The sequence below is a fragment of the Manacus vitellinus genome, unplaced genomic scaffold (genome assembly GCF_001715985.3).
Source record: "Manacus vitellinus isolate BGI_N305 unplaced genomic scaffold, ASM171598v3 scaffold_87_pilon, whole genome shotgun sequence".
Taxonomy (NCBI): Eukaryota; Metazoa; Chordata; class Aves; order Passeriformes; family Pipridae; genus Manacus; species Manacus vitellinus.
In genome coordinates this window covers 1,158,396-1,171,536 of record NW_021940854.1, presented here as the reverse complement: position 1 = coordinate 1,171,536, position 13,141 = coordinate 1,158,396, and the positions used below count along the sequence as shown (strand labels likewise).

Here is a 13,141-nt window from a genome sequence, read left to right as displayed (position 1 = left end):
ACTTGATTCCAAGACATTTGTTTTGGGTTGAAGGGGGTGCTGGGTTTCCTCTGCTGCCTCGGGTGAGGAACAGCCTGTGCTCAGCCCCTCCCCAGGACGTTCAGCTCGGGCTGTTGTCGCTTGTCTGACACTTGTTTTGCATCCCAGGGAGGTGCCAGGCCGAGGAAATGCTGCTGGAGGTGCTCATTTCTTTCATTGCTTTCATTGCTTTCATTTCTTTCATCCCGACCCTTCTGAAGTTCCGGGATCACTTTAAAAAGCTCAGCTAAAACAGAGTTATCTGACTTTCCGCAGGAAAGTGCAAGGCAAGCCTCCTCCCAAACAGTAATTAAGTAATTTCAGTAATTGGCTATTTATTAAACGCTGATTTTTGACTTTCCACCCTATTTCTGTGCAGTGCAGCTCGTGTACGGGTTCTGAGCAGTCTGGATTCCCCAGTTTATTTTTTTTGTCCCTGTCACTTGTTGTAAATAAATGCAGTTTGTGTTCCCGGGGCCTCTCCCGTGCCAGGAGGAGCCCCCCCAGCAGGGAGCAGCTGATGCCCAGGGTGAACTCGTGGCTCTCTGCCCCCAAACTGGAGCTGGCATTGAGGGAACCGTCCAAGGACCCGCTAAGGGCACTTGCCAAGTAATTTAATTTCATGCTACGCTGTCCCAAATCCCAGCAGACCTAGAACAGCAGGGCTGGATATTTCAATTATGGAATATTGCAGTCTTCATTTGGATCCGTTCTGGCAGAGCAAGGGATTCTTTTTCTCCGCTGTCAAAGTTTGGAGTCGTGGAAAACTTGGTTGTGGGTTCGTGTGTTGGGCACAGCCACGGGGAAGGTTCAGTTTCCAGCCTGATTTTAAAGGCTGAAGGGGCTCCCAGGGATGTTTGGGGGGTCTCCCCAGCCCCGCTCTGGGCTGGGACAGGATGGAGTGTTCCTTCCTAAAGCTCACACAGCAGGGAGGAGGAGAGGGAAATCTGCACTCGGGTTCTTCAGAGGATCCGTGACCTCCTGGGTGAGCTCCAGAATCCAAACCTAGAACTTGCACGTCCCTGGAAGAGCCAGCAGGAGATGAAAGTCCTGCTGAGCCCTCCTGGCTGCAGCTCCTCATGCTCCCTTTGAGGCTGGAGTTCCACACTCAGTGCTCTCCGGGGGACTGGAGTGGGAAGCGATGGCCCAGCTCAGCCAGGAGCTCAGAGGGACGAGCTCTGCTGCTCTCACAGCCCAGCTCTCCTGTTGGAAAACCTGTGGGGGCCACGGGGGCCGCCCTGAACCAGAGGAATCCCTGCTGTGTGCAGTGACCCCTCAGGAACCTGCTCCTGCTCCCGGGTGGTCGCTCCCAGCGCTCTCTCTGCTCCCAGGACCTGCTCCGTGCTGGCATCTCCCGCTCCTCTGGGGCTGCCCAGAGCCCCCCCTGCTCCTTCCAGCCGACATTCCTGACCCTGTGCCCTCTTGTTCTCCCCCCAGATCTGGAGACTGCCAGTGACATCGCGCTGTACTCGGGGCTGGGGGCGGCAGTGCTGGCCGTGGCCGTGCTGGTGGTGGCCGTGACGCTCTACAGGCGCAGTCAGAGTGAGTATTGGGGGGGATGGCATTGATTCCTTCATTGATTCCTTCATTGATCCCTCTGCGCTCCCGGGAGGCCCCCAGGCATTCCATTTGAAGGCAGTCAGACGAGGTGAGTGCCGTGGTTTCGTGTTTTCCACGCATTCCATTTGAAGGCAGTCAGACGAGGTGAGTGCCGTGGTTTCGTGTTCTCCTTCCCCCCAGAGCCCCCGCTGCACACACATACTCAGAGAGGCTGGGGAGGGTGTCCTGCAGGGGCAGGACCTGCTGGTGGGAGCTGCTTTTGCCACTGCCCTGCCCTGGCAGCTTGGGCAAACACAGAATCCTTCCTGACCACGCTCCAGAGGCTCTGGAAACCCTGTTCCCAGCTTTTACACTGACTTAGGAAAAGCCCAGATTGAAGCAAATCAGAGCAAACCCAGGCAGCACTGCCTGTGGTTCCTTCAGGTACTTCTCCTTTACTCCAGTAAGAGTGGTTAGTTAGTTACTGATAATTTGAGAACTAGTTAGTTTGAGAGCTAGTTAGTTACTGATAATTTCAGAACCCCAACTTGCAGGTTATAGCACTGAGGTCTGTGGGAAATAAATGGGTGTAAAAACCCCCTGAAGCCCCAAAAACCCCACTAGTGCCATGAAACGTGGACAGAAGATTCAGTGAAAGCAGCTCTGGTGTTTTCTGGAATGTTATTTCCTTTGGACAGACAGGTGGGGAGGGACAGGAACAGTGATGAAAACAGAATGTTTCCTGGTTCTGTTCTGCCATTCTCCCCAGCCCGGGCTGCCTGCAGTGGGTGGTGTGTTGGTGGGGTGTGAAAGCAGCCCCATGTCTCTGTTCCCTCTGCAGAAAAGGGAAATATGGTGCAGAGTTTGTTTGGGGCCTTTTTTTTTTCTTTTTTTAATGTTGTTGTTTTTACAGTTTCTTTCTGTGGTGGGAGACATCCCTCACCGAGCAGGGAACTGGGAAAAGGGCTGGGTAGACAAGGATGTTTGAAGGAGGTTCAGTCATTCATTGCTAAACCCAAGCCTTTAATTAGAGCTGTGCAGTTCTCAGTGACTCTCACACGGGCACTTTTCCTTTGTGGTTCAGTTTAAATCTTGTTTTGAGTCTGGAGGATTGTTCATTTGACCCAATGTTTAAAGCCATTAGTTCTGGATGCTCTGAAAATACCTGAGCACACCAATTCCTTAACTTATTAGTTCAGTTTCAGTAACTTTGGGTTCTCTGTCTGTGGGGCTTTTAAATGAGAGTGTTTGTAAACTATTCAGTAGAAAAAAAAGGCCAGTTCTCTGTTCAGTTTGCTGAGAAAAGAGAGCCCAGTCCTGACCAATGGACAACAGATTAGTGTGATCCAAACTTTATTCTTTGGAGAAATGTGTTTATAATGTTGGCAAACCATCCTGCAGTCCTTTAAAGGGATCAGGTTTTCAAGGATACAGTATAGATAATTTCCAGAAAAATAGTTACTTTGGAAAACTTGGGTTTGTAAAAACTGAGCGACCGACTGAACAAAAAAATCCTGCCACAAAACCAAACAAAAAAAAACAAACAAAAAAGGATTCGGGCCCTAAATCCATCCATTCCTTCTCTTTTTTTTTTTTTTTTCAGAGTGTTTTGTGAGCTTAAAGGCCCCTAAATGAATAACTGTGGTATTTTCCCCCCTATTACTCTTGTCCCACTTTCTTTTCAGCCTGGTTCCCCTCAGGCAGGGAGTTATCATTTGGTGTGAGCTCACAGAAGAGGTCTGCAGGAAGCTCTGCTTTCACCCAGGGGGGTTTGATGTAAGGGGGAGAAAAAAAAAACCCAGAAAAACCAAGAAAGGAAAAAGGCAAACACACAAACTCGAATCCAAGACAAAAGGAAGCTCCTTCTTGGGTTCCTGCACTCTGGAGCTGCCTGGAGTGTGGGAAACAGCGATGTTGGAGCTGGTGCCTGATGGGGTTTTGTTCTTCAGCGATGTTGGAGCTGGTGCCTGATGGGTTTTGTTCTTCAATGTTGCCTGATGTGATTTGGAGCTCAGAGGGTGTGAGGAAGGAGGAGCAGGTCACTGAGCAGGGAAGGGTCAGGAAGGGGCTCCCGAGGGGACATTCCCGAGCAGTCACAGCTCCCTGCTCCTCCCACAGGTAACTCCCTGCTCCTGAACTCCTCCATGCAGCCCGACCTGACGGTGAGCAGGACCTACAGCGGCCCCATCTGCCTGCAGGACCCCCTGGACAAGGAGCTCATGACGGAATCGTCCCTGTTCAACCCCCTGTCCGACATCAAGGTCAAGGTGCAGAGCTCCTTCATGGTGTCCCTGGGCGTGACGGAGCGGGCGGAATTCCACGGCAAGGCTCACCCCGGCACCTTCCCCCACGGCAACGTCCCCCACCGAGCCTTTGGGACCGTGCAGGGCAGGAGCAAGGCCGTGTACATCCAGAACCTGGCCTCCATCTCCACCGCCAGCGAGCTCAGGACCACGGCCCTTTTCGGCCACCTGGGGGGCCGCCTGGTGGTCCCAAACACAGGTGGGTGGATCCTCCCTCCTTCAAAGCACCTAAAAGAATTGTTTCAGATGAGCCTGCCTGGTGTAGTGTTTTATAACTAAGTTTTTTTTTAAAAAAAAAAGGCGAGGAAAGAAGAAGTGGGGGCTCCCTTTAATGCAGATTTTGGGAAGTAGGGCATGTTGCCCACACAGGAGATGAGTGATCAGAAGAAAGCCTGGGATGAGGAGGAAGGAGGCATTATGCCTATTTGAACTGTTTTAAATTACTGCCTCTCTTGAAGTCTTCAGCATGAAAGTCACATTAATCAAAGCTGCTGCTTGCTTGGATGCTGATCCAAAGGAAGGGCTCCCTGGGAAGGGGGTCGGTGTTGGATCAGCATCTCATCTGACGGGCTCACATCCCAAGCAGCCTCTCCAGCTCCCAGTGCCAGGCTGGTGCTGAGCCCGGGGTCAGCAGCACAGGAGGAGCAGCCAGCCCTGGAGAGCAGCCCCTGGGGGGGATTTTGGGATCAGCCCCTGCTGCCTTCCTGCTCTGCTCTTCTCTCAGCATCAAAGCTGGGCAGGTTCCCAGAGTGGGGCACTTCAAAGTCAGTGGCACCTCAGGGCTGGGCTGGGCTCTGGGGTGCTCAGTTCACATTGTTTGAGGAGTGGAGTTTGTTTTGTGGCTCCAGAGTTGTGTGAGATGTGTTTAGATGGCCAGAGCTGTTTGTTGAAGCAGCTGAGCACACCCAGCAGCAGGGTGGACTGGAGGAGAGGGTGTTCAGCCCCCAGCCCTGCTGGACCCTGTGGCTGTGTTTGCACCTTGCTGGAAAAATTTCCTTTTCCAAAAAGGCAAAGGGAGCAGAAAAAGCCAGATACCCCCCCTGGCAGCTCAGAGCTGTCACCATCTTTCAAACTCTGGTGAACTTCACTCACTCTAAATTCAGCTGTTCTCATTTCCCTGGTGTGTCCAGGCCTTTCTCTTGCTCTCTGGTCGAACTGAATGATTCAGAGCTTTATCCTTCATGTTTCATCAAATGGGCACTTCAAAGCTTACCATAAAAAATGTGGTTTGTGTTTAGAGAAGATTGATAACAATGTACAGGTGAGGGATGCACCACTAGTGCACAATCATGCACAACACATGGAGAGTTTTAATTTCTTCCCAGATTGTTTTCATGCTCGGGAATGAATGTTACAGAGGCAGAGGCACTAAGTCAGTTAAGGCATAAATTAAGAATTCCCTCACACTGTATATTTAGCTACTTTATATAATGGTAGTCCCATCAATTAGATTATTTAAATATGTATTTGGTCCACTTGCAGTTTATGTAATTCTGCCTTTATGTAAGCCCATCCTTGCTGGCCAGTTGTGAACTGTGGTGTGATCAGGTCACTGCTTTGCTGAGGTTCTGAACTGTGTGACATGCCAAGTCAAATACATCCTTCCTCTCCTGAGGGTGTGACCCAGCAGTTTGATTTCAGTGGAAAGCTTCCTTGTTAACTTCTGATTTTATCCTGGTGGAGAAAAAGGACGATGGGATCACTTGGATTCATGAGTTACCATGTGTAGGAACAAAAAGGTGATTCCTCATGATCCTGGAATTATCAGCTTTGATTTCAGAGTTGGAAAGGGGCAAAGAGCTTTCGAGAGGCTTTTGGGGGGAAAAGATGTGTTTTCCTTTAATGGAAAAATAATGTCTTTATTTCCTTTAATAATGTATTTTCCTTTCATCTGATGACAGTGCAGTCAGAAGCTCAGTTTTGGAGGAACATTCCTGTGCTGGGCACCTCTGTAGGTGTCCATCAGGGCCCAGGGGGTGTGGGGAGTGTTCTTTGCATCCTGTGCCGTTCCCAAAGGGAAGGTCTGCCTTTGCTTTTTTTGTAGGAGTCAGTCTGTTGATCCCACATGGAGCTATTCCTGAAGAGAGTTCTTGGGAAATCTACCTTGCCATCACTCAGAAGGAGTCCAGGTGAGGAGATTCTTGTCAGATGCTTCATCTCCATAACTCAGCCAGCAGGTAATGCAACCAGGCATGGGGGATGAATTCAGATGGGCTGAATTCAGATGGGATGAATCCCTGGACCTGTGCTGGTGGGCTCTCCCCTGGCAGTCCTGGAGCCCCGTGCACGGATCCACTTTGCAGAGTTCTGGATTTGAGCAAAGGCCCGTCCCTGGTGCCCCTGTGAGTTACTGAGCCTGCTCATCCTGCAGAATATAAATGGGCTTTCAAACCAGGGAGATCACACTCAATCTGGAAAAATTTATGAGCCTGCCTTTCTTAAGCCATAATTTGTTTTATCTTGGTTACTGTGAAAATATTGTGGATGGCAGCGTTGGAAGGCAGAGCGTGGTGGGACCAGCTGGTGCAGGGAAGCAGGGCTTGCTTGCACACAGCAAGTTCGGTGTTGGATCTGGGTTAAACAAACTGGAATGTGCTTTGAATCCCAGAATCCTGAGCTGACCAAGGGATGGAGTTAGATGGGCTCTGATGGTTTCGTTCCAGCACAGGAATTCCCCTGCTCATCCTCTGCTCTAACAGATGAGTGAGGGGCTGAGACCTTGACTAAAACAGTTGGAAATCTGCAGTTGAAGTGAATTCTTGGTGCTGACAGACATCCCTGCCTCCCCTCTCCCCCCAGCCTGCAGCCCGAGGGCTCGGCCGTGCTGCTGGGGCCGGAGGTGACCTGCGGGCCCTCGGAGGTGACCGTCAGCACCCCCTTCGCCCTGACCATCCCCCACTGCGCCCACGCCGACCCCCAGCACTGGAACATCCACCTCAAGAGGAGGACCCAGCAGGGGAAGTGGGAGGTAAGGCCAGAGCCCCCTGCCAGGGTGGTACCAGCCCCAGTGAACCCCCCTGGCCGTGCGGGCACAGCTCAGAGGTTGCAGCAGTGACAGGCACAGACACCCCCGAGAGGAGCAATTAAACCCCATTTTTGCACTGCAGCAAAGGGGCAGCTCTGTGACCCACCCCCATGGCTGGAAAACAGTGCTCAGTTTTCTCAGATTTATTTGGAAAAACGTGGTTTTGCTTGATCACAGCTCCCAAAGAGGCTCAGTGTCGGAACAGAACATTGTGTCCACACAACAGTTTATCCTGGCACAGAAGAAGTTATAGAAGTGCTTGCAGATAATTTTTTAAAATTATTAAAAATTTAATTATTTTTTTTAGCACAGAAGGACCCTCCCAGTTTAAAAATCTCATGTCTCTGGGCACAGCCTTCAGTGACTGAGCTGTGCCCAGAGCCTCTGAAGGATTAGTGCACATTAAACTATTGTGCTTTTTTAGTTGAACATCTACTTCTTAATCCTGCCTGGCTGAGGAGATTAAAGCTTTGTGCGTTTGTAACAGGAGGATTTGATGGTTTCAGTCTGTCCACTGGCAGTTTTAATGCCAGTGGCCACCTTGGGCTGGAGCTGTTTGGGGGCAGCAATCTCAGATGGCCTGAACTTTCTGTGTCATTTGGGGAGACAGACTGAGAACCCTCCTAAAGTAAAACACGACCCAACCTGTTACTCAGCATTCCACAAATCCACACAGGATGGAAAGGGCACAGCAGAGCCAGTAACCAGACACAAATCCATAGGCAATGGATTTATTGCACTGCTGCTGCTGCTGGTTGGTTCATTGCACTGTGAGGGGGGGGAAAAATTAGCAGTTAAAACATTTATGGATACAAAATCCATTCCTGGGCTCCACAAACCCCTCTGTGTGCTTTGCCTCCTCTAAACCACTGCGTGGTTTGTTGCTCCCCTTTAAACCATTTCCAGGTCGGGTTGGTTTTCCTGCTTTAGATTTCCTTAGTGAGCTCCATCAGTGTGGGTCCCAAACCCCCTGGAACTGGGGGGGAATCAGCAGGTCCCTCCTCTGGTGGGGCTGCAAAGCAGGGCTGAGCCTCAGAGGCTCAGTGGGACAGGGAGATTTCTGATGAAGGGAAAACGTGACTGCAGTGGGGGTTCTGGAAGCCAGTCAAGTCCCAGCTACTGTTCAAGGTTTGCTTATTGAACTTTAATCCTCGAGGTAATTTTTTTTAACCTGACATTGGGGGGGAAAAAAGAATTAGCTGGGAAGTCGAGAGCACTTGAAAAAAGATGCTAAAATTGCTTACACACCATCATTATTGTTGTATGCTGCACACATCGGGGCCTGCACAATGCATGGCCATAAATCCTCCTGCTGACTCAGGGCTAAATGGGGAATATTTACTCACACAAGTAGTCCCCCATCTCCCCTTCCCTGAGTGAGCAGCCTGGTCCTCAGGAACACTTTGTATTCCAGTTGAATAAAAAATAAGCAATGCAATGACTCCTATTGTCGAGGCCTGTTGGTTTTACTTCATTTTTTTTTTTTTTTTTATTTTCTTTAAACCCGAATTTCGTTTTTTCAGGAAGTGATGTCTGTGGAAGAGGAAACTACTTCTTGCTACTGCCTGTTGGATCCTTATGCCTGTCACATTCTCTTAAACAGCTTTGGAACTTATGCCCTAATTGGGGAACCCCTCTCTGACTGCGCCGTTCGACAGCTGAAAGTCGCCGTTTTTGGCTGCCTGTCTTGCAATTCTCTGGATTACAATCTGAGAGTTTATTGCATGGATAACACCCCTTGTGCATTCCAGGTAAATGCCTTCGCTTTGCTCGCTGGGGGTTGGTTATTTTTGTCCTGTCCCAACAGCCCAGAACTCCACCAGAAGTGACAATATTGGGGTTTTTTTTTAAGCCGCTGCTGTGTGACTTGCAGTGAGTCCCTTGATTTCTCTGCAGTGCTGCTGCACATGTGGATTTACACTGTGTGAGCTTCAGGGCAGCCAGACTGGCTTGTCATTCTTTGCCAGGCAGATAGAAAACCAAAATCCCACAGCTCTGCTTAACCCAGCACAACTTTGGGGCTGGGGGGCTGAGCTGGAGCTCAGTCTGCACCCCCCAGACAATGGAAGTCATTCCCAGCTGATAGAGAGTCTTTATCACACCCCTGAGCTGGCAGCAGTTCAGGATCTCCTCTCCCAGTTACAACTGGAGCAAGAAGAAAGAGGTTGGCTCACCATCTCCTTAAACAAAAATTAAATTTTGGTGCATTTTCCCTTTTTAAAAAAAAAAGGACCAATCCCCAGGAGGCAATTGAAATGAGCAGGATTTTTTTAATGGTGTTCCAGGACAAAGCAGTGACATTCACTGGCTTTTGCAGACTTAGTAAACCCAGAAGCTTTAACAAAATGGTTTTCTTCAGGGAGCTGAACTGAAGACAGTTGTGACATGAATGTTTCCTTCCCTTGCCTGTCTCACAGAGTGGAAACACGGCTCTCACTGGTGTCTGTGTGCTTCTAATAAAAGCAGAGCCACCAGAAGGATTGTTAAAGTCTTACAATGGCTTTGTAATTATACTCTTTATAACACTTACACAATTAGTGGGTACCAGTATCTTCCTGATGAGTCTGTAGAAAATTATTAGAAGAATAATTACCAGTTTTCTGCGTGCAGAGGAACGAGAGCAGGGTGTTTGTAGATAGTGAGACAGCTGTATATATTTACAGAATGATACAGCCCTTAAAGGCATGTAAATATTAGTGTGAACATGGAGAAACTGAGAGCTTTGGGTGAGGAACTGGAGTTGGGGTCACCAAGTTCTGTCTGGCAGTGAATCCTTTGCAGTGCAGTCCTGGATGAGGTACCAAGTTCCTTCATTTTTGCCTTTGCCCCCCTGTGAAAACCCACCTTGCTTTTGCAGCAGCTGCCTTTGCCCCCTGGGCAGCTCTGACTTGGGAAACTCTCCCAACCCCTTTGCGTTTTGTCATTTGCTGCAGCCTCGGGGGCACCCGAGGGTTTGTGGCCCACGTGCATCACTGAAGGCAGAGCAGGATTTACAGAACCACAGCACACTAAAAAGGAAATCCAGCACCTTCGAGGAGTTCAGAAAGCAGTCATGAAATAATCCACTCCCCTCGCGGCTGGAAATCAAAAATTAAGCCTCCCTTTTAATTCCTTCCTTCGTATAAACCCGACCATCAGGAGTTAAAAGGAGCTGAACTGTAAAAATTGCTCTCTAATAGGAATCCATTAGTACAGTTGCAGAGAGCTCGAGCAGGCATTGAATTTTCAGAAGGTCACAATGATTCCAGGAGCCCTTCTGACAATACCTTTGGTACTGACGAGCACTGAACCCCTTCAATGGATTTGATTTGATATAATTTATGTGGATAAAAAGTAGGTAATTTGGAGAGACTGCTTGCCAGCTGATTTTTAAAAAGACTTGTGCAACCTTTCCTTCCTCACTGGTGTTTTTACTGTCTCAGCACAGGAGTAAACATTGCTTAAGCACAGGCAGGGGTGATTTTTTTTTTATTTTTTTTTTTTACTATTATGCTTTAAATTCACAGAATTACATAAAAATGTAGCTGGGAACAGACCTCTGGAGGACTGTAATACAAACTCCTGCTCCAAGTCTGCCCTTCAGACTGCTCAGGGTCTTGTCCAGTGACTCTGAAGAGGCCCCAGAGAGGAGAACTGAGGCTGAATTGTTTGACCTGGTGTGTTTGAGTGCTCTGAAAGCCCTGGGAGAGGTTTCCCAGCCAAGCTGCTCTTGGCTCCAGCTGCAGGCACTGCTTTGGGATGTTCCTGTGCCTTTGAGTGCCCTGAACTGGGATGGGGGTGTATGAACACCAGTCCCATCCCCTGGCCCACGAGAGGAACACTCCTGGTGTGCTGTGGGTGACCCAGACACCTCTGGACAGGTGAATTTGGGGGTTATTCCCAATACTGACACAATTCTCTCCTCTGCCCCTGCAGGAGGTGGTCTCAGATGAAAGGCTCCAAGGAGGACAATTGCTGGAGGAACCAAAACTTCTGCATTTTAAAGGAAATACCTGCAGCCTCCAGATCTCAGTCCTTGATATCCCTCCCTTCCTTTGGAGAATTAAACCATTTACTGCGTGTCAGGTACTTGGCAATTTTACCTCTTCAGGTTTGCACTGGGATGGGCAGAACCCAGATGAGGCAGTGGTACCTTCTGTTTTGGTTTAAATCTCTTGGGCATGCAACAAAAATGAGTCAGAAGGCCAATACTCTTGTTAAAGCTTATCACTGCTGAAGATGTTTCTGATACCTGTTATTCCAGTTGTGAGACAACTGCGAACACGTGGCTGCAAATGACATTTAAATGTTAATCATGAGTTGAAAGCACAGCGTGCAGATACCAAGAATTAGAACTGAAGAGCTGCAAATTATTTTTTCTGCACTCCATTAATTAAAGAGGCTGTTGAAAAGCGGAAAGGGAAAATCAAAACAAAGGAAGGATTTCTAAGGATGTGGGTTACTGGGAATCAGAAGTGATGTGCTGGCACATGGAGTGGGCTGGTCTTAAAATACAGAACTCAATTAGACTATATAATCTCCCTTTTCCCAGAAGCAGAGAGACAATTATCTCTCATTCAGTATTTTGGCAAAAAAACTGTTTTAAATGTGTTGCCATGTTCTCCAAAACATGAGTGTAATGGGCTCTGAAACTTATAAACACAGATCCACAGCCAGATGAAGTCTTACCTCATTAGGAATATAGGGATAATTTATGCTTCAGCTTAAAAAGTGAGGGAAACCAAATCATTTTCAGCTTCCTATGAAGAACAGCTTTTAAGTGTTTTGTTTATTCTACTCACTGAACTGCATTTTAAAAGCCAAGCCACTCAGTGTTAGGATGCCCCACTACTACAGCAAATGCCCACCAGGAGTAGGACGTGCCCAAGCAGTGAAAATCATGGGAGTTTTCTCTAAATACAACAAATTGAGTTCTGCCTCATGGATGGAACACAGCTCCACACTTTGATTAATTTATTGCCTCTTGATCCTTGTCCAGGCCTGAAGAATAAATGTGTGTGACAGACTGAAATTCAGCCTCAAAGTGCTGTTTAGAGTCTGATCAGAGCAGGGACTTGGGGTTAAATAAAAGCCTGTGCAAAACCTCTGCTGCCACAATGGGCTCTTACTGAACCAAAGGAATATTCCCATTCTATAACTGAGTGTAGTTGGCATGACTTGGCCAGCTCAGGAACACAATAATTGTCTCCAAGAGGAACTGCAGAACCTGCCCTGGCTTTGTGTTTCCCCCTCAGTGAGGTGTCTGGTGACAGCTCTGGTTTGGTTCCAGGCTCTTGAGAGATGAAAGGCTCTGTTTGTGCCCGTGGAGCTCCTTGCAGGGCTCCCTGGCTTCTCTGCCACGTCCCACCCTGTGCAGGCAGCTGCCTGTGCTGCCTGTGAGGAGCAGAGGGGCCAGAACTGTGCTCCACCAGTGCCACCATCCCAGTGGGATGAGGAGAGAGGTGTGTCAGTGATCCCTCAGCTCGGGGGGATGAATAAATCCTGCTGTAGAACTGGCTGCAGAGCAGTGGATGGCAGGTGGTGCCAGGATTCCTCCAGACTCCAAACTGTTTGTTTGTCCTGGCCCTGCTGCAGGAGCAGCTGCCGAGCTCCTGGCTCCCTTCCCACCCCGCTCCCAAGGAACTGGGGGAACCCTTGGGAACTGGGGGAACCCTTGGGAGCTGAGTGGGTGCTGGAGCAGGCAGGGGCAGTGAGCAGTGTGCTAAGAAAGCAGGCAGGCAGCTCTGGGGGCTGAAAGCAGCTGTGTTCCCCCCATCTCGTGTCCCTGGGAGGATCCGGGCTCTGTCTGGAGATGATTTACATTCCCTGTCTCTGCTGGGAACTTAATTATAAAGGCAGAATGAAACTGAAAGCATTTCTGGAATACTTGAACCACTCATCCTTCACCACACGTTGTCCCTCTGTATTGTTTCGTGTGATTCTTTTCAGCCGAGTGATTCTTCCACTCGGGATGAAAGCAGAGATGATTACCCTGAAAAAAAATCCAATTATGGTTGCTCCACTTGTAACTTGTTTTGCAAATGTTTTCTTTATCATTGTCAGTATCTTGCTACTGCTCCCAGCCCAGGATCCAGCTGGGGCTGGAGACAGGCAGAGTTGGGGTGGTTCAGGTGGAGAAGGGGAGGCTGACAGAGCCAGGGCAGGTCTTGATGGGAAGCTCCTTTTTTTTGGATTCTGCAGTACAGGGAAATGGCAGGGAGACACAGAGAAGAGTCAGGGTTCTGATCTCGGTAAGGAGGAGGTGAAATGCAATATT

The 13,141-nt window shown here is 49.0% G+C and overlaps 1 protein-coding gene across 1 annotated transcript in view; it reads left to right on the top strand.

Moving 5' to 3' along the window:
- Window positions 1-13,141, top strand: part of UNC5D (unc-5 netrin receptor D) — a 100,875-nt gene that overhangs the window by 84,402 nt on the left and 3,332 nt on the right. The window contains exons 9-14 of the mRNA XM_029964990.1: window positions 1,456-1,560; window positions 3,676-4,059; window positions 5,905-5,989; window positions 6,660-6,828; window positions 8,409-8,636; window positions 10,801-10,950. Coding sequence (XP_029820850.1) covers window positions 1,456-1,560; window positions 3,676-4,059; window positions 5,905-5,989; window positions 6,660-6,828; window positions 8,409-8,636; window positions 10,801-10,950 — 1,121 coding nt within the window. The remainder of the gene's footprint in view (window positions 1-1,455; window positions 1,561-3,675; window positions 4,060-5,904; window positions 5,990-6,659; window positions 6,829-8,408; window positions 8,637-10,800; window positions 10,951-13,141) is intronic.